Source organism: Saccopteryx bilineata, chromosome 11, assembly GCF_036850765.1.
Source record: "Saccopteryx bilineata isolate mSacBil1 chromosome 11, mSacBil1_pri_phased_curated, whole genome shotgun sequence".
Lineage (NCBI taxonomy): Eukaryota > Metazoa > Chordata > Mammalia > Chiroptera > Emballonuridae > Saccopteryx > Saccopteryx bilineata.
In genome coordinates this window covers 68,786,803-68,804,438 of record NC_089500.1, presented here as the reverse complement: position 1 = coordinate 68,804,438, position 17,636 = coordinate 68,786,803, and the positions used below count along the sequence as shown (strand labels likewise).

The following is a 17,636-nucleotide window of genomic DNA, read 5'->3' as shown; positions in this document are numbered from 1 at the left end:
TGCTGTAGATGGATTTCATTTTCTTCCACCACACCTCCCTTTTCTCTGCACTCCTTCCATCTTCCCCCCAAAACATACCTCTCTTTCCTCACCCCTGTTCTCTGTCATATCTGCTCTTCCCAGATCCTGAGCCTGTCTAGTTTGTGTCTTCAGAGGATAAACATCTGCTTATGCCTGGGCAGTAGATGCCTCACTGCTAACATTCAACGTATGAGAATAAAGTTGAGAGGACAGCCCCACCCCCTATTCCCTGTCCCAGGTCACAGCTGTCCTCTGCACGCCCGCCTCCAGGTTCCTCATCTCTTCCAGCTCTGAAGGGCAACCGTCCCTCACCCCCCACCCCCATACCAAAGTAGTTTTCCCTCCTCCAGTCTCCTCTCTCTTCAGAGTATTATTTAAATTCCTTGTCTGCTCAAGTCTCTCTCTTTGTCTTTGTGGGTTTATTCTTTTCGTTGCATTTTCTCTAGTTTCAGAGGGCCGTTGGGAAGGAGAGGAGATGATCTGCCGCCTTTAGCCAAAAGTTTGTCTTTCTGTTCAATTGAAAAATTTGATGTTTTTTTAAACTGGAAGGAAGGACACCAAAATGTTTTCACTTGTGTTTAAAGAGGAGTTACATGTCCTGGAAAATTTCCTCTCTCCATTTATAAGAATTGTTATTGAGAATAAACAACGAGAAATGGCCATGGGGTGGTGGTGGATAAAGTGTAGACCAGAACGCTTAGGTCGCCGGTTCAAAACCTGGGCTTGCCCCATCATGGCACATATGGGAGTTGATGCCTCCTGCTCCTCCCCCCTTCTCTCTCTCTTTATCTCTCTCTGTCTCCTCCCCTAAAATGTATAAATGGAAATAAAATTTTAAAAAAGAATAGTGTGTAGGTAGTTACAAGCAGGGTTAGGTGGCAGATGTCCCTTTCAGTTTGCATTTTCCTTAAAATTGGGCTTAATCCTTGGGCATCAGGGTAAGTGAAATGGGCAGGCAGGTTAATAAAAAGCCCTATGAAAAATCTCCCCTTCAAATCCCAGTGCAAAATGCATGCTATTAATTGAGCTAGGCACAGTTAGGATGCCAGCCATTTGAGATGTCTAATTTCAGGCCCCTCTCCGTGACTTGCGCGTTTGAGGGGAGGGGCCCGAACGTTCCGCCTGCCGCGGTCCCGTCCTGTCTTCATTACCTATCCCTGTCCCCTAGTGCCACCAAACTGCCTGTTTCCTGGACCTTCTGTTAATTCTCCAAAAGCCTTCTCAGCCCCTGCAGCTAATTAATCAGTTCCTGCCCTCTGCTTACAGACTGCTCTGTGTAGACCTCAGAAAGCGTGCACCTTGTTGTTTTCTAGAGCACAGCTCGTCTTCCACCCCACAAGACCACGTGCTCCGTGGTGGCCTGGCTGGGATTTATTTACTTCTCTCTCTAACTCGGGAACTATCTGAGGTGCTCAGTTAGATAGGCACTTAGCATTTAACTGTATTATAAGTGTAATTCCTTGATATTTGGCAATAATTTTTTTTTAATTCTTTAAAGGTGATCCTAGACCTTGAGGAAGAAAGGCAAAGGCACGCACAGGACACAGCAGAAGGAGATGACGTCACCTACATGCTGGAGAAGGAGAGAGAGCGGCTGACCCAGCAGGTAATTACGGCAGGGCCGGGGGTTTGCAGCAGCATTTGCCCAGAATAGCATTTCCAGACTGTTTGGCAGGGTGTAAATTGGTGTCACTCAAAAAAAAAAAGGGCTTTGTAGTCAAGTAAGTCTGGGACGTACTGGATTAAACAAAGGTAAACAGGTTTCTAACTTTGATGTCTGAGACCCTTTAGTATGCAGAAGCACAATACGAGTCTGTTAGCAAATTTGTATTTTCTTTCCTTCTTTTTTTTTTTGATTGAGAGACCGGAGGCAGAGACAGACTCCCACATGTGCCCCAGCTGGGATCTACCCGGCAAGCCCACCAAGGGACGATGCTCTGCCCGTCTGGGGCCACAGCACAAAATGGCTCGGCAACTGAGCCATTTTAACGCTTGAGGCGGAGGCCATGGAGCCATCCTCTGCATCCAAGGCCAACTCACTCAAACCATTTGAGCCATGGCTGCGGGAAGGGGAGAGAGAGAGAGAAGGGGGAGGGGTGGAGAAGCAGATGGCCACTTCTCCTGTGTGCCCTGCCCGGGAATCAAACCCAAGACTTCCACATGGCGGGCCGACCCTCTACCACTGAACCAACTGGCCAAGGCCTGTATTTTCATAAGATATTTTTTAATATACAAATCACTCACTGTGGGACTCTGTTGTTCCATAGAATACACTTTGAGGCATACTAACTTCAAACACTCTTAACTTTTTTTTACTTAGGACTCCAAGCAAGAAATACATGTTACATCACAATCTAGTTATACACACACAGGCCTGAAACAAAAAATCTTGAAATCATACTTAATCCTTACTGCTTACAATACACATTGATGTTTTCTCTTCTATTTTATCTCAATTGGTTCTCCCACCCATTAGTGGGTCTCAAAGTTGGAAAAACGCTGACTAAAAAGTTCCTTCAACTCTTCCCTTTAAATGGGATCAGGATAAGGACTGAAACAAACTGCATCTGTATAAAAACCATGACTTGAAATGCCGCTCTTAACGTTTGTTTGTTTTTAAGACCAGAAAGAATTATTACTGAAGCTTTTGTTTTCAGCAGCATTCATCCAAAGTCTGGTTCGTGTGGCTTTCTGTTTTCTGTTTTGACTTACTTCTAATCCTCTGAACTCTCCACACATCTAAACACAATGATGGTTCACACTCCCACTGACAACCCTGAGGCTTTGTAAGAGCTAGAGGTGCCCCCTAAATCATCAGAGGAAGATTACGTTATAGCGTGTGCATTTTTGTGTTAGGCGCCATGGTACTTGAGAAGTATTTGCTCTAAGCACATGGCCTGCGTGTAACCCTGTGTGCCAGGAACAGCCCGCCAGGGCCGGCTACTTAGAACACTCAATAAATATATCTTGGGTTTTCTGCTCTAATCAAGATATGTGGTGGCATTCTTTTCCTAGCTGGAATTCGAAAAGTCCCAAGTGAAGAAGTTTGAAAAGGAGCAGAAGAAGCTCTCCAGCCAGCTGGAGGAGGAGCGCGCCCGCCACAAGCAGCTGTCCTCCATGCTGGTGCTGGAGTGCAAGAAGGCCACGAGCAAGGCCGCGGAGGAGGGGCAGCGCGCGGGCGAGCTGAGCCTGCGGCTGGAGCAGGAGCGGGCCCGCGTGGGCGAGCTGGAGACGGCGCTGGCCGCCGAGCGCAGGCGCGGCCTGCAGACCGAGGCGCAGGTGGAGAAGCAGCTGTCCGAGTTTGACATCGAAAGAGAGCAGCTGAGAGCAAAACTGAACCGAGAAGAGAACCGGACCCGGACTCTGAAGGAGGAGATGGAGAGTCTGAAGAAGATGGTGAAAGACCTGGAGGCCTCTCCCCGGCATAGCAGCTCTAATGAGCCACCAAAGAAACCGGTAAGCACATCGAAAGGCATCGTGACCGAGCCTCCCCTGCTAGTGTCTGTGTCCTGCCAAACAGAGAGTTTTCAGGCAGAAAGAACCCACGGGAGCAACGTAGCCAAGGCGACAACCACCGGGCTGCCCGGTCCCACCACTCCTACTTACTGTTATGCAAAAACCAATGGCCATTTTGACCCAGAGATGCAAACTCCCAAGGAGCTGGTGACGGGCGGCAGTGTCGAACACCAGCTGCCTCCCCGAGAGAAACCTGTGGGGCTGGCCCAGGAGAAAGCAGTGGAGAACGGCGGGCGTCCCGTGGGCCCCGAGAGCCCCGTCCCAGCACCGAGCCAGCCCCCCTCGGGGGGCAGCTCCCTGTCCCCCAGCAGCACCGCGCCCTCCTCGCTCACGTCCTCGCCTTGCTCATCGCCGGTGCTGACCAAGCGCCTGCTGGGGTCCTCAGCCAGCAGCCCCGGCTACCAGTCGTCCTACCAAGTAGGGATCAACCAGCGCTTCCACGCGGCGCGGCACAAATTTCAGTCCCAAGCAGATCAGGACCAACAAGTCAGTGGCCTGCAGAGCCCGCCCTCCAGGGACCTGTCCCCCACCCTCATAGACAACTCTGCCGCCAAGCAGCTGGCCCGGAACACGGTCACTCAGGTGCTCTCCAGATTCACCAGCCAGCAAGGGCCCATCAAGCCCGTCTCTCCCAACAGCTCTCCCTTCGGCACGGACTATCGAAATCTGGCCAGTACTGCCAGCCCAAGAGGTGACACCAGCCATTCACCTACTCCAGGGAAAGTGTCCAGTCCTCTGAGTCCCCTGTCTCCAGGGATCAAGTCCCCTACCATCCCCAGAGCTGAGAGAGGAAACCCACCACCCATCCCCCCCAAAAAGCCTGGCCTCACTCCTTCTCCCTCCGCCACTCCACTGACCAGAACGCACTCCCAGGCGCCCTGTCTGACCACCGCGGAAGACCTTGCGAGCAGCTGCTCTTCGAATGCCGTCGTAGCCAACGGCAAGGACGTTGAGATACTCCTGCCGACCAGCAGCTAGTCCCTGGGAGGGGTCTCCACGTTTGACATTCCATCTGATTTCGTCCAAGAGCTCAGAGTCAAACCATTAAGTCAGATCATGTTATTTATTCTGATAGTAGCTGCAACCATCTGTATAATACATTTAGTGTATTTCACCGTTTTGTATTTTCTTTTTTAAGTAGAACTTGAGTAGTTTGGATTTTTATGACTCACCTCTTTGTATTATAAAGCCAGAGGGCACCTCAAAGACGTCTCAAGCTCAGCAGTCACCATCGTGCTGTGACGGAGGAAGCTAATTGAGTACCAGGTGGTGACTTGCTATCTATTTGGGGACTAGAATCACTCGATACTCATTTTGAATTATGCAGAAGTGGTTCGTGCAGATTTTTATTCCAGATGAACATGTTTTAAAAAGTGCCTGAAATAAGACTGCCATATGAATGTGATTCTCTGCAGCACAAACACAAACGGCTCGTTTAATTGCAGAAAATGAGATCCTCTGTGAATTCTGAATGTTAAAAACCAACACTGCTTTTAATCCTCTTTTACTGTTTTTAATACTTACAAGCTGCATAAATACAGTGGAATCCTAAAGGTGGGGATGATCTCTTTAGAGCCCGTGAGAAGCCCTCCTGAGTATGAACTAGGTGGGGCGCTGATTTTCTTCGACTTTTAAAAAATTAAGTCACTCCCAGTTTCCTGCATAAATTCTTGAATAGGATGAAATCACATCTCTATTCAAAAAATGTCTCCAGGCATCTACTGCTGTGTAAGGAACTTTGGATTCCAATTGCTCTTACTTGAATAGGAACTGGTTACTCGTTCTGTATACAAGTTTTGCAACAGAATGAGATCTTTACTCTGTAATCAAAAAGCAATAACTTAAAACTCACTCTTTGTACTATTATGTCAGATTATATTGGTTTTACCAAATTGTGACACTTAATCTCCAGGCTGCCAGCACTTGGTGTCTATATCTGTGGAACCAAATTAACTTTTGCCTAAAAGGAAGTATTCATTTATCTGTATAGATACATACCCCTTTACATGTTTAACATACACACACTTAACACATAAATATTAGTGTGATTATATCTTTGGAGTTTGCAATATAGCATAAAGGGTGAGTAGAAATGCATGTTAAGATTACCTACCAAAGCAACTAGATGGGTCTGGAACCCAGTCAGTCAAAGGAGCAATCTTGTCCACAAGGAGGTGGGGAAAATTTCACATGAAGTCAGATCTTCAGGTTCCTAAAAAGGCAGAGCTGAACTAACCCCAGTGTCATAAAACTGATCGTGTAAATGAGTGAAACAGGTCACACCGGCAAGTGGTATGAGACAGCTGGAAGCGGTCGGAGCTGGAGTGACCTGGAGTGTCCACGTCCCGTTGAGAAGGTCCGTCCACTGCTGTGCAGCGCCAGCCACTTGTTCCATGCAAGAGTCCAAACCAGGGAGGGTCACCAGTTGCTCCAATTCTTATAAAATCCAGATTTTCATTTTTAAATATCAAGAAGTGATTTGACCCTAAGCCTAGTCCTAACCCTAATCCTAGCCTTAATCCTAACCCTTACCCTAAAATAAAAGAGAAAGAAAAAAAAAATTTAAATACTGCTAGTTAAACACTTCTATAGCCGGATTCAGCCCAGAAGCTACCAAGTTGCAGTCTCTTTCATTCTAATAACTTAAATCATTTCCATCATAGCAAGTTTGTGAGGACAGATGCCTCCAGACTTTCCAACTTGTAGGCTAGTAGAACAAAGTCCAGAAGATGTAATGAGTGTGCCCCTCTTCCAGACAAGACTGCCATAACCCACCTGTAACATAGTGGTTCTATGATTTTGTGTCCATAGGGACGGACGTCATACATGGTGTCCAGAGATGGTGTCCTCACATACACTCTTCTAGCCAACATCTAAGCAGCCGCCCCTGACCTGCTATCATTTAAGTCTCTTTCCTCTTAATCCATCATGAGTTGATGGAAATTAATCTCGAACTCCCAGGGGAGCATATGGTGTCTCCACAGCTTAAGGTTTGATTAAGGCCAATACTCAGAAATTAAAAACTATTCATGCCCCTGGGAGTATACCAAGCAGTGAAGGGGGTATCTTAAACTGCCCAAAGCAATCATGCACTGAACTTGATTCCCACGCATAGCTCAATGAATGGTGTTGATGATAATAAAATAGCTGAACTTTCTAAATAGAGAGGGTTGCAGTCCCATAGTGCTCTTACCTCTCCTGCTTTAAACGGTAATCTTAAAAGTTGCATTGTGCTCTTCCTTTGTTTTGGCATAGATATATATAGAGAGATTATGAGGAAGTTTATTTCTTAGGAAGTGCACTGAATAATGTATTTCTTTTACAGTGTAATATGGGAAGGGGAAATGAAAAAGAAATGTGTATTTTTGCTAGTTGCCTATCTTCTGAGATAAATAAGCACAATACTGCAATGGATCCAGTAATCCAGTTAGGTATTATAGATTAGTATTTAAGTTTGCTGTAGACTGTGTGTGCTAAGTAAAATTCCATGAGTCACAGTTCTGGTATTTAACCCATGTTGCAAAAGCTGTGTTACTGGTCAACACATTCCAACGATGTGCAACACATAACGCAAGCATTACCTAGTCACTCACATTTGTAAAGCAAATGCACCCTGCAGAAGTCTTCATCCATTTTTATAGCAGACTACATTAAAACAAGTTAAATCACACTGTCTGAGGGACAAAATAGTCTTGTTTGTACAAAGTGAAGAGTGTTGCCCAGCCAGGGCCTGTTCTGTTTGGGAAGAAGCAAGTGATGTGGAGGAAGCATTCGTTCATGGCTTTCAAAAACCAAATGAAATCAGTGACCCACCCAGGTTAGACCCCAAAAGGAGCTGGGACACTGGTTTTTTTTCTTTAGGCCTTAAACTTGACGGAAGCCTTCACAGTATCCAGTCTGTAACTGTAACCATTTGGAGGTTCTGGACCTTTTGCAAATCTAAGAAATACAGAAAAATGGATATGCTTATGTGCAAATTTGGTTGGCTTTACAGGACTCAGACCCTGAAGCCGTCCATGACCCTAACTTCAGATGCCTGGTCTGCCTCCTGCTTTACTAGTGACTAGTGCATCCCTCCTCTCACCCAGTGCTGTTGCTGCCACACTGTTAGAAATGCAGGTTGTAGCCAGACAAAAGCACTTGCAAAATCCTTTGATGTACAAAAGATGTTCATACTGTGGGTGTTTACATATCTTAAGTTTCCAGCATTTAAGCCAATTGATCATTTCAACAAACACTAGGCATATCCAGTTTCATATAACAGTGTGTCCCTAATGCTGCCTTGTCAATTTGTGTGTGTGTGTGTGTGTGTGTGTGTGTGATTTATAAAGATTGCATCTGATGCTTAGTGTTTGAAACAAAATTTCAAATATCTTTTGGAACATCGGATATATTTTCATACCCATGAGTCAGAGGTAGGCAGTGAGCATTGTTCAACAGGAGTCATTCCAATGTAATTGCTATAAAACTAGTTGAGAAAATTTGAGGACTTATATGCAGCCATCTGCTCACATATCAGTGGCCAATTCATTGGTTAAAAAAAAAAAAAGCAGAGGAAAAAGGAGACGGAGGTAGTGGTTCTCAAGCCTTACTTGCTTCAGATCACCTGGGAAGCCCACTACAGACACGGTTCCTGGGAGAGGGCCTAGGGGCCTGCGGATGCAGATGATCTGAGGGTCACCTTTGTGAAATAGTGCCTCATAGCTGTCACCAGTTCATTCACCAAGAACTGGTTATTTTGCCTTTGATCTAAGGAGCCATCTTAAGTTCCTGAGTCCAGTGTGCCAGAGGCAGTGATGTTCAAGTGGAGAGTGTTTGCTTGGGTCCTGCACTGTGTTAATTTCACATACATATCACTTGACTGATCTTCACCGGCTGCTGTGAGGTATTTCTAGCCCCAGTGTGTGAATGAGGTCACTGAGGACCAGAGGGTTGTACACAGTCCCTAGGAAGTGGCAGGGCCTGGATCTTAAACCCCAGTGCTGTGCTCTTTCCACTGCCCTGAGGCTTGTGTGTTGCTAATCCCCGGCCCTCTGGAGAGCCTGATGCTCCAGGTAAGTGGGCAGGTTCTCAGATGGTTTAAACACTGGCCCCCCACTCACCAAAACCTCCTCCACCCGCAGGAGTGGACTGTCAGACCTAACCAAGCTTTCCCCTCAGGCAACAGATGTTCCTTTTAATATTTGAGGACACGGCTGCCAAGGTAGCTATTACAGAAAAAAGGTTTCAAGTGTTCCCTGCCTTCAGGGCACTCACTGTCTAGTTGGGAGAAGCAAAACGGCACAAAAAGTGAACTGAGATGACTGAATAATCCAAGTGGGGTTGTTGAAGGTGCTCCTGGCCAAGCACTGCGCTGGGACTGAGGGGACGCGGAGCAGCGTGGGGCTTTGTCTGTGGCACTGAACTGTCGGGCTCTGAAAAGTCACTGGAAGTGTCCCAACAAGATTGGCCTGATCCCTGAGGAGTCAGGACTCGATCTGACAAGAGCTCTACTCACTAACATAACCTGGTCGGACCCAGGCCCCTTCAGAAATGAATTTATTTCCCTCTCTGTGGGGAATACTGACAGCCAACTTCTCTTGGCTGTAAGCCCCTTGTAGGAACTACCTTAACTGAAAGAAATCAGTTTAACCAAGGTCACGTCTCCTTCCATGGGCAGTTCATATCTAAAGACTGGTTGATGTGGAGTCTACAGACCTGGCCCCTTGTCCCTAATCAAAGTGTCTCAGAAGGGTCATCCCAGATTCAGATCCCCCTATAGGATTGGCTGAGCCACAGTTCAACATGCTTCCCTTTTCCCCTCCCCCCTCATTCATGTGGATCCCAAGGGTACTTGCTCCCCGGTGAACCTGCACCTCAGTTGCCATCTCAGACTCGGTCCTTTTGCTCATGGTTAAGTCCTCTAAGGGAACTTAACCATTTAAGTTGCCAGAGGCAGTGACATTCAAGTCAAACCACACATTTTCAAGAAATGCACACATTTTCTGAATAAGTTATTTGGTGCCAAAATCAGGTATTTTACTGACTTGACTTCACTTAATCGATGCAACTACTAAGAGGCAGGTATCCCTACCATTCGGCCCATGTGGAGACAGGTTTATGGAGGCACGGGAAGGGGCCCAGGGCCCTGCAGCAGAGCAGGGCTGAGTGAGATCCACTGGCACACTGCAAGTCAAACCCTTCAACAGGACTTCAAGCCCACACTGTAGCCAAAACTATGGAAAAATACAGCTGGAGAGTTTAGAATCTCAGCTCCTTGTCAGGTACTTAAGTATGAATCCACTAACTAGCTCGCTAGCTTTTGAGACTTCTGGCTGGGAGCAGGACACTGGACGGGGTTTTGGAGACCAGAAAGGAGAGGCATGGTTGGCCATCAAATGTTAGAGTAGAAAGGCAGCTTAGAGACCCCGTTCTAGCTCCCTTGTTGCAGATGAGAACGAGGCCCAGAAGGCCAGGTGACTTGTCCACGTGGACGTGTCCATGGCAGAGCTCAGGCTGAACTGCAGTCGCTCTGACACCTTTGCTTCCACATCAGCCACCTGTACCTGGGAGCTGACCTGGGGCCGGGAGTCACAGCCCCGCCCTGGCTGCTCCCTCGGGCACTCCGTCCTCTCACCTGACTGCAATGTCTGGGCATTGATCTTGTTCACCTGAGCTGCCTCATCTTCCCGACCTTGCCCTCTGTCCCCTGGCCCACAGCGGTCTGCCGTACTTGATGCCACAAAAATGCTGTTCTCCTCTCTCTGAACCGGTTTGACAGCTGAGGTGAGGCCGGAGGCGCGGGCGCTGGCGCTGTTTCTCCCAGGCTGGGCCCCTCTGTCCAGCGTCAGCTCTGCCAAGCATACACTCACAAGGCATCCTTTGCTCCTTGGGTAGGGGACAAGTCACTGAAGCCATAAGCATCTGTCCCCTCCCAGCGTGTGAATCTGACCTGCCACACCTGCCTTTGTGGGACACACACCTCTCCCAAGAAAGGCCTGTTTTACTAAACAATCAACCAACTCACCCTTCTCCCTTCCCTGTAGTGTCCACCCTGCCACTGCCCCGCACCCAACTCACCCGACCCAAATCAAAGCCTTCCAGGACAGCCTCAGAGCAGACAGGGTGTCCTCAGTGTGGCTGGGTGGTTTTGGGGTGGTGGCCACAGCACACAGGCTCCTTCTTCATCCCTAGTAGTGTTCCCTCCCCTGAGTCGTGGTGAGTCAGCAGCACAGGGCCACACACAAGGCTCCTATTCAGGACTCATTTTCCTTCTGCTCTGATGTGGATCTTGCCCCTCTCAGTGTCTGTGTCAGCCTTATTCTCTCCATGGGGACGCTCTGCTCCCGGCCCCACGTCTCCCTGCTTCCCCCAGAATAAACCCCCCCCACACACACACACACACACACGCATTCCTCATCCATACCTCCTGGGAGTTCGCAGCCCCAGCTGGAAACAAGCAGAAAGCGGGCCACAAAATAAAATGCTACACCATTCACCCTCACTCACTCATTTCCACCGGTGTTGTCGCTGCTGGCTGTGCAGCAGACCCTGAGCTCCGCTGAGGACACACACACCCTTGCTGTGCCGGCCTGGCACTTAGTCGGTATATGTTTACTGAGCACTGTCTGTGTCCAGCCTCATGTTAGGGGCTAGAATTCACACTTGAAGGAGGAACAAGTTTGGCAGATGTGACATCTCAGGGCAGGGCTGGGCAGGATGCAGAAGGTGTCTCAAATGGGACCCCCAGGTGCCTAAGGAATCCAGCAGAGCAGGAAAGTCCACGGGCCTAGAGACCCCGACTTAAACAGGGAAAAGATGCTGATTTGCGTGGGTAGCGGTGTGTGTACTCTCTGTACAGGGGACATGGGGGTGCAGAAGTGGGATGAGCAAGTAGTTCAGAACAAGAACTTTGCCACCCTCTGCGGCCTTGGGCAAGCCAACCTCCGCCAGCCCCCATTTCTGTGCCCGGCTCACGAAGACAGGAGGTGTTTGCTGCCTTTGGGGGAGGGCACGGGGTAGAGGCTGCGCGCGTCCCAAGTGGGAAGCTGTGTGCTCTCTTCTGCCCTAGGCTGGATCGCTTGCGCCCCCTGGTGTTACTGTCGCTGAGGTGCAGCCGCACCGCCACCGCCCTGGGGCAGGACCCTCTTCAGAGGCGCGGCTGTGGGCAGAGATGGGTCCCTCCCGGTGTCACCGCTCGGTCATGTCCCTGAGGGTGCAGGATGGAGCATAGGCACAGCCCAGCCTCGGACGTGGATGGGAGCCCAAACTAGTGGAAAGGAAAGCACTGCTCACAGGGTCGTCGTGAGCCTCCCACGGGCAAGCAAACCTCAGACTAGTTGCGGTGAAAGGAAGCACTCAGCAATGCTAGCTATCACCCCGACGTAGCTCCTGCAGCAGTGACCCACACAGGGCAGGTGCTCGATTACTATTTGTGAAGCAGGAGTCAGGGAAGACTATCAACATTTCTTCATTCATTTATTCATTTGCCCATTTAATGATGCTTCAAAATGTCTTGCTCCTCCTATACTGTCTTTGCTGTTAAAAAACAAAACAAAACCCTTAATGAATCCAATAAGTAAGCAAGAGCCAGCAGTGTGCAGGAGGAAAACATTCATTCATTCAGACACACCCATACAACAGCTCCCTCTAGGTGCCACTCATGGACTTAGCGCTGGGGTAGAGAAGTAGGTTACAGGCCCTTAGGGGCTTTAGATGCAGGTGGAAGAGACAAGCACAAACCATGGTGTTACGGGAACCACTATAAAAATAGGAACAAGCTGTGGCATAACAATTAGTCCCCAGTAGAGTCAGGCATGGTCTCACAGCCAGAAATGACATTTGTCCCGGCCCTGAAAGAGGGGTAGATGTCCCCGGTGAAGAAGGGGACAAGGGGCTCTCCAGGTAACAAGAAGGCCATATGCGACATGCAAGGCACCGAGCTGCCAGTAGGTCTGGGAGAGGTCTGGGTTGGAGTGGGGTCCGGGGATGTATGCAGGCACAGGAAAGGTCATAGTCTGCCCACAGAAGAACTTGGACTCTATTTGATGGGCCAATAGGAGCCTGAACAGAGGAAGCATCGTGAGCAGAGGCAGACTTACTATGTTTAAGATCCAAGAATTGTTCCTGGCACAGCCTCTTCCAATCCCTGAAGGGCACAAGCAACGTGTTCACATGGTCGTACATTTTTCTAGAATTTGCTAAAGTAAGATATTTTAACGACAATCAGTTAAGCCTGCTGGCTCTTTTCACTTGGACTTCTTCTATGTCATACCATGTTGGGTGACCTCAGAGTGGCAGCCACAGCACCTTGAGAATTGAGCTAAAGGTAAGTTGAATAAGAAACTACTTCTAAGTGAACTACAGTGTGTCTTTAAAATCACGGTGCACTTTTGACCGGTCACAGGAAAACAACAAAAGACGACAGAAATGTGAAATCTGCACCAAATAAAAGGAAAACTCTCTAGCCTGACCTGTGGTGGCGCAGTGGATAAAGCATCGACCTGGAAATGCTGAGGTCGCCGGTTCGAAACCCTGGGCTTGCCTCGTCAAGGCACATATGGGAGTTGATGCTTCCAGCTCCTCCACCACCACCCCCCGTCTCTCTCTCCTCTTTCTCTCTGTCTCTCTCTCTCCCTCTCTCTCTCCTCTCTAAAAATGAATAAATAAAATAAAAAAATTTTAAAATAAAATAAAAGGAAAACTTTCCCAGTTTCATACCTATTCAGTGCAGTTCGATGTGGGCTCCATTTGTTGCCCTACACACATCCAAACGATAGTGAAGTTCTTGCCACACATGGGTAAGGATGTCTGGTGTAACAGAGTGAATAACGTCTGTGATACTCTGTTTTAAGTGATTAATGTCGTTGATACATTCAATGTGCACATGTTGCTTCACAAAACCCCAAAAGTAAAAGTCTAAGGGCGTCAGATCCGGCGATCGTGGTGGCCACGGCTTGACAGAACCCCTGCCTATCCACCGCCGCCGGGGGAATGTTCTATCCAGAAACTCACGAACAATGGTGGCGTAGTGTGGAGGAGCATTGTCCTGTTGAAAGATGACACCTTCTGGAAATTGTGGCCCTGCATACAGTTCCAACATGTCAATTTAGGACTCTTCCATCACAGACTGCTCCGCGAAAAAAAATGGGCCTATCACCTTACCATGCATCAGGCCACACCACACGTTCACTTTAGGGGTGTTACGTTCGTACTCAACGTAGGTGTGAGGATGTTCAGCAGCCCATTCGGACGTTATGGCGATGAACATGTCCACAGATATGGAAGGTCGCCTCATCGCTAAACACAATCTTCTGCAAAAATCTTGCATCATTGTCAATCTCATGAAGCATATCTGTGGCAAACACACATCGTGTGGGTCTATCCACCAGTTTGATAGCGTGCAACAGCCGCAATTTGTACCCCGTAAAACAGAGACGTTTCTTTAACACCTTATGAACTGTAGTCTTGCTTAGGTGTAATTGTCGAGCACACGCACGCACAGATTTTTTAGGGCTCCTTAGGTAGCTATCCCGTATAGCAGGGGTCCCCAAACTTTTTACACAGGGGGCCAGTTCACTGTCCCTCAGACCGTTGGAGGGCCAGACTATAAAAAAACTATGAACAAATCCCTATGCACACTGCACATATCTTATTTTAAAGTAAAAAAAACAAAATGGAACAAAGACAATATTTAAAATAAAGAACAAGTAAATTTAAATCAACAAACTGACCAGTATTTCAATGGGAACTATGCTCCTCTCACTGACCACCAATGAAAGGTGCCCCTTCTGGAAGTGCGGGCGGAGGCTGGATAAATGGCCTCAGGGGGCCTCATGCGGCCCGCGGGCCGTAGTTTGGGGACCCCTGCCGTATAGCCTCTACAGACTCGTCACTGACTGATGGCCTACCAGAACAGGGTTTCTCCACCAAACTGCCGGTTTCCTTCAACTGCTTATCCCACTGAGTAATGTTGTTCCTATGTGGTGGCGCTTCATTATAAATGCACCGATATTCACGTTGCACTTTGGTCACAGATTCGAATTTAGCGAGCCACAGAACACACTGAACTTTCCTCTGTACCGTCCACATCTCAACTGGCATGGCCATGGGCTGCTCCGCTGTATACACAGTGTTACGTCATCATCTGCGCATGCGCACTTGCTGCCACATCATCCTACAAAAACTGGAAGGGTTTTCCTTTTATTTGGTGCAGATTTCACATTTTTATTGTCTTTTGTTGCTTTCCTGTGACTGGTTAAAAGTGCACCATGACTTTACGGACACACTGTATATTTATGTGGTGTGCTGCCCCTCCAGGGAGAGGGAGATGCGCAGGAATGTCTTCCGGGAGTGCTTTTTCTAGTCCTATGCTGCCCCACTTTGCATGGTGATGTGAAGAAGCAACACCCAGGTGGTACTGCTATAAATACAGCCCACAGGCAGTAGAAGGTTTTAAATGTATGGAGCCTGAAGCTGGTCTCTAGAAAATTCTTTTTTTTCTTTCTTTCTTTCTTTTTTTTTTTTTTTTTAGAGAGAGAGAGGAATAGACAGGGACAAACAGACAGGAACAGAGAGAGATGAGAAGCATCAATCATTAGTTTTTCATTGCGTATTGCGACACCTTAATTGTTCATTGATTGCTTTCTCATATGTGCCTTGACTGCGGGCCTTCAGCAGACCGAGTAACCCCTTGCCGGAGCCAGCAACCTTGGGTTCAAACTGGTGGGCTTTTTGCTCAAACCAGATGAGCCCACGCTCAATCTGGCGACCTCGGGGTCTCAAATCTGGGTCCTCTGCATCCCAGTCCAATCTCTATCCACTGCGCCACCACCTGGTCAGGCTAGAAAATTCTTCCAGTTACTGGATATGTAAAATTATGGAGTGGGCAGTTAATTTCTCCCCAATGCCTAATCAAAAAAAAATTTCTCTTTTGTCAGGAAAATTTTTGATAATGCAGTGTACACAATTATAAATGTACCATAAATATGAAGATGTAATCAGAGAATACAGAGTCAAAAGATTTGTTTGTTAGAGAATTCCACATCTGACCAAGATGAGGCATCAGGGGCTGGATTTACCCTCCTCACCACCACCACCTAAAACAACTGGACACTGAGCAACATACATTAAACAACAGTTTTCAAGACAGTGGATATCAGGCAACAAAGGACAGAGATAGGAAACAGTGAGGGGGACCTAAAGCATAGTCTGGCAGTTCCCCAAATTGAGGAGACGAGGCTGGGAGTTGGGAAGGAAGGGCATTGGAGACAAGAGAGCTGTAATGAGACCTTCAGAGATTCCCAGACGCTTCTGGCTTCCTCCAGTCTTCAACTGAGTGCTAATTAACATATGCCTGTGAGCAGCCTGACCCAGGGCAAGGGGAGCACCACCCAAAAGGGGTCGAGGCAACAATACTCAGAGCTCACATGCGGCTGGGCGTAGTTTCTTTTCTCACTAGGCAGAATGACAAGTCTCACAATTCACAGGAGACAGGGAACTCAGCAGGGTTTTGTCTCTATAATTGACCCAAGTTAGTCCTAGACTAAATGCTTCTCTGCTCCCACCTAAAAAAATTTTAAAGCAAGACTCAAAAGATTCAGACTTGTTTGTATAACTGCATCCCAGAACAAAGCTCAAGAATTTGTATCTGCACCCAAAAACTTAAAGATCGTGCCAGACTTGTGGAATGCTGAGGTCGCCAGTTCAAAACCCCAAGCTTGCCGGATCAAGGCGTGTTAGAGAAGCAACTACAAGTTGATGCTTCTTGCTCCTCCCCTCCCCCACATCTCCCTCTCTCTCTCTCTCTCTCTTTTCTATCTAAAAATATTTTTTTAATTAAAATTCAAGCCTGACCTGTGGTGGCACAGTGCATAAAATGTCAACTTGGAATGCTGAGGTCCCTGGTTCAAAACCTGGGACTTGCCTGGCCAAGGCACATACATGAGTTGATGCTTCCTGCTCCTCCCCACCCTTCTTTCTCTCTCTCTTTCTCTCTCTCTCCTCTCTCTAAAAATGAATAAATAAAATCTAAAAAACAAAAATAAAAACTTAGCCTGACCAGGCAGTGGTGCAGTAAATAGTGTCGGACTGGGACACAGAGGTCCTAGGTTCAAAACCCCGAGGTTGTCAGCTTGAGTGTGGGGTCACTGGCTTGAGCGTGAGATCACAGACATGACCCCATGGTTGCTGGCTTGAGCCCAAAGGTCACTGGCTTGAAGCCCAAGGTCGCTAGCTTGAGCAAGGGGTCACTCTCTCCACTGTAGCCCCCCAGTCAAGGCACAAATGAGAAAGCAATCACTGAACAACTAAGGTGCCACAATGAAGAATTGATACTTCTTATCTCTCTCCATTCCTGTCTGTCTGTCCCTGTTTATCCCTCTCTCTGACTCTCTGTCTCTATAAAAAAAAAAAACCTAAAAAAATTATAAAAAATAAATTAAAATTCAAAAAGTCTAGCACATAATCAAAAATTACCAGACATGTGGCTCTGGGCAGTGACTCAGTAGATAGAGCGTCAGCCTGGCATATGGCTGTCCAGGGATTGATTTTGGTCAGGGCACACAAGAGAATCGACCATCTGCTTCTCTTTGTCCCTTCTCCTTCTTCTCTCTCTCTTCCCTTCCCATAGCCAATGGCTCAGTTGGTTCGAGCATGGCCCTGAGCACTGAGGATAGCTCAGTTGGTCCTATTGTGATCATTGGCCCCCCATGGAGTTACCAAGTGGATCTCAGTATCTCACCATCTCCTCCCCTCTCACTTAAAAAAAAATAAAACAGGCATCCAAAGAAATAGAAAAACATAGTCCATAATCAGGAGAAAAGTCAATAAATTGAAAATTAACCCAAAATGACACAATGGTAGAATAAACAATTCTATTAAAACAGCTATTATAATTGTATTCCATATGTTCAAGGTGATAGAGGAAAGACTAAATTAACTAGGAACATGAAGAATATGAAAAAGAGCCAAATCAAACTTCTAGAGATGAAAACCATACTATCTGAAGTTTAAAAAAAATACATTGGATGGTATTAATAGTAGATTACATGCTGTGGAAGAAATTATTGTTAAACTTGAAAAAATAGCAATAAATGTTTCACCTGTAATGAAATACAGAA

The 17,636-nt window shown here is 47.4% G+C and overlaps 2 protein-coding genes across 3 annotated transcripts in view; one reads left to right on the top strand and one right to left on the bottom strand.

Moving 5' to 3' along the window:
- Positions 1-7,207, top strand: part of CTTNBP2NL (CTTNBP2 N-terminal like) — a 50,748-nt gene extending 43,541 nt beyond the window's left edge. For both annotated transcript variants that reach the window (XM_066246750.1, XM_066246751.1), the window contains 2 exons: positions 1,520-1,627; positions 3,037-7,207. In XM_066246750.1, the coding sequence (XP_066102847.1) occupies positions 1,520-1,627; positions 3,037-4,515 (1,587 nt within the window). In that variant the 3' untranslated portion in view covers positions 4,516-7,207. The remainder of the gene's footprint in view (positions 1-1,519; positions 1,628-3,036) is intronic.
- ST7L (suppression of tumorigenicity 7 like) overlaps positions 1-17,636 on the bottom strand; it is a 176,785-nt gene that overhangs the window by 4,823 nt on the left and 154,326 nt on the right. The window lies entirely within an intron of this gene.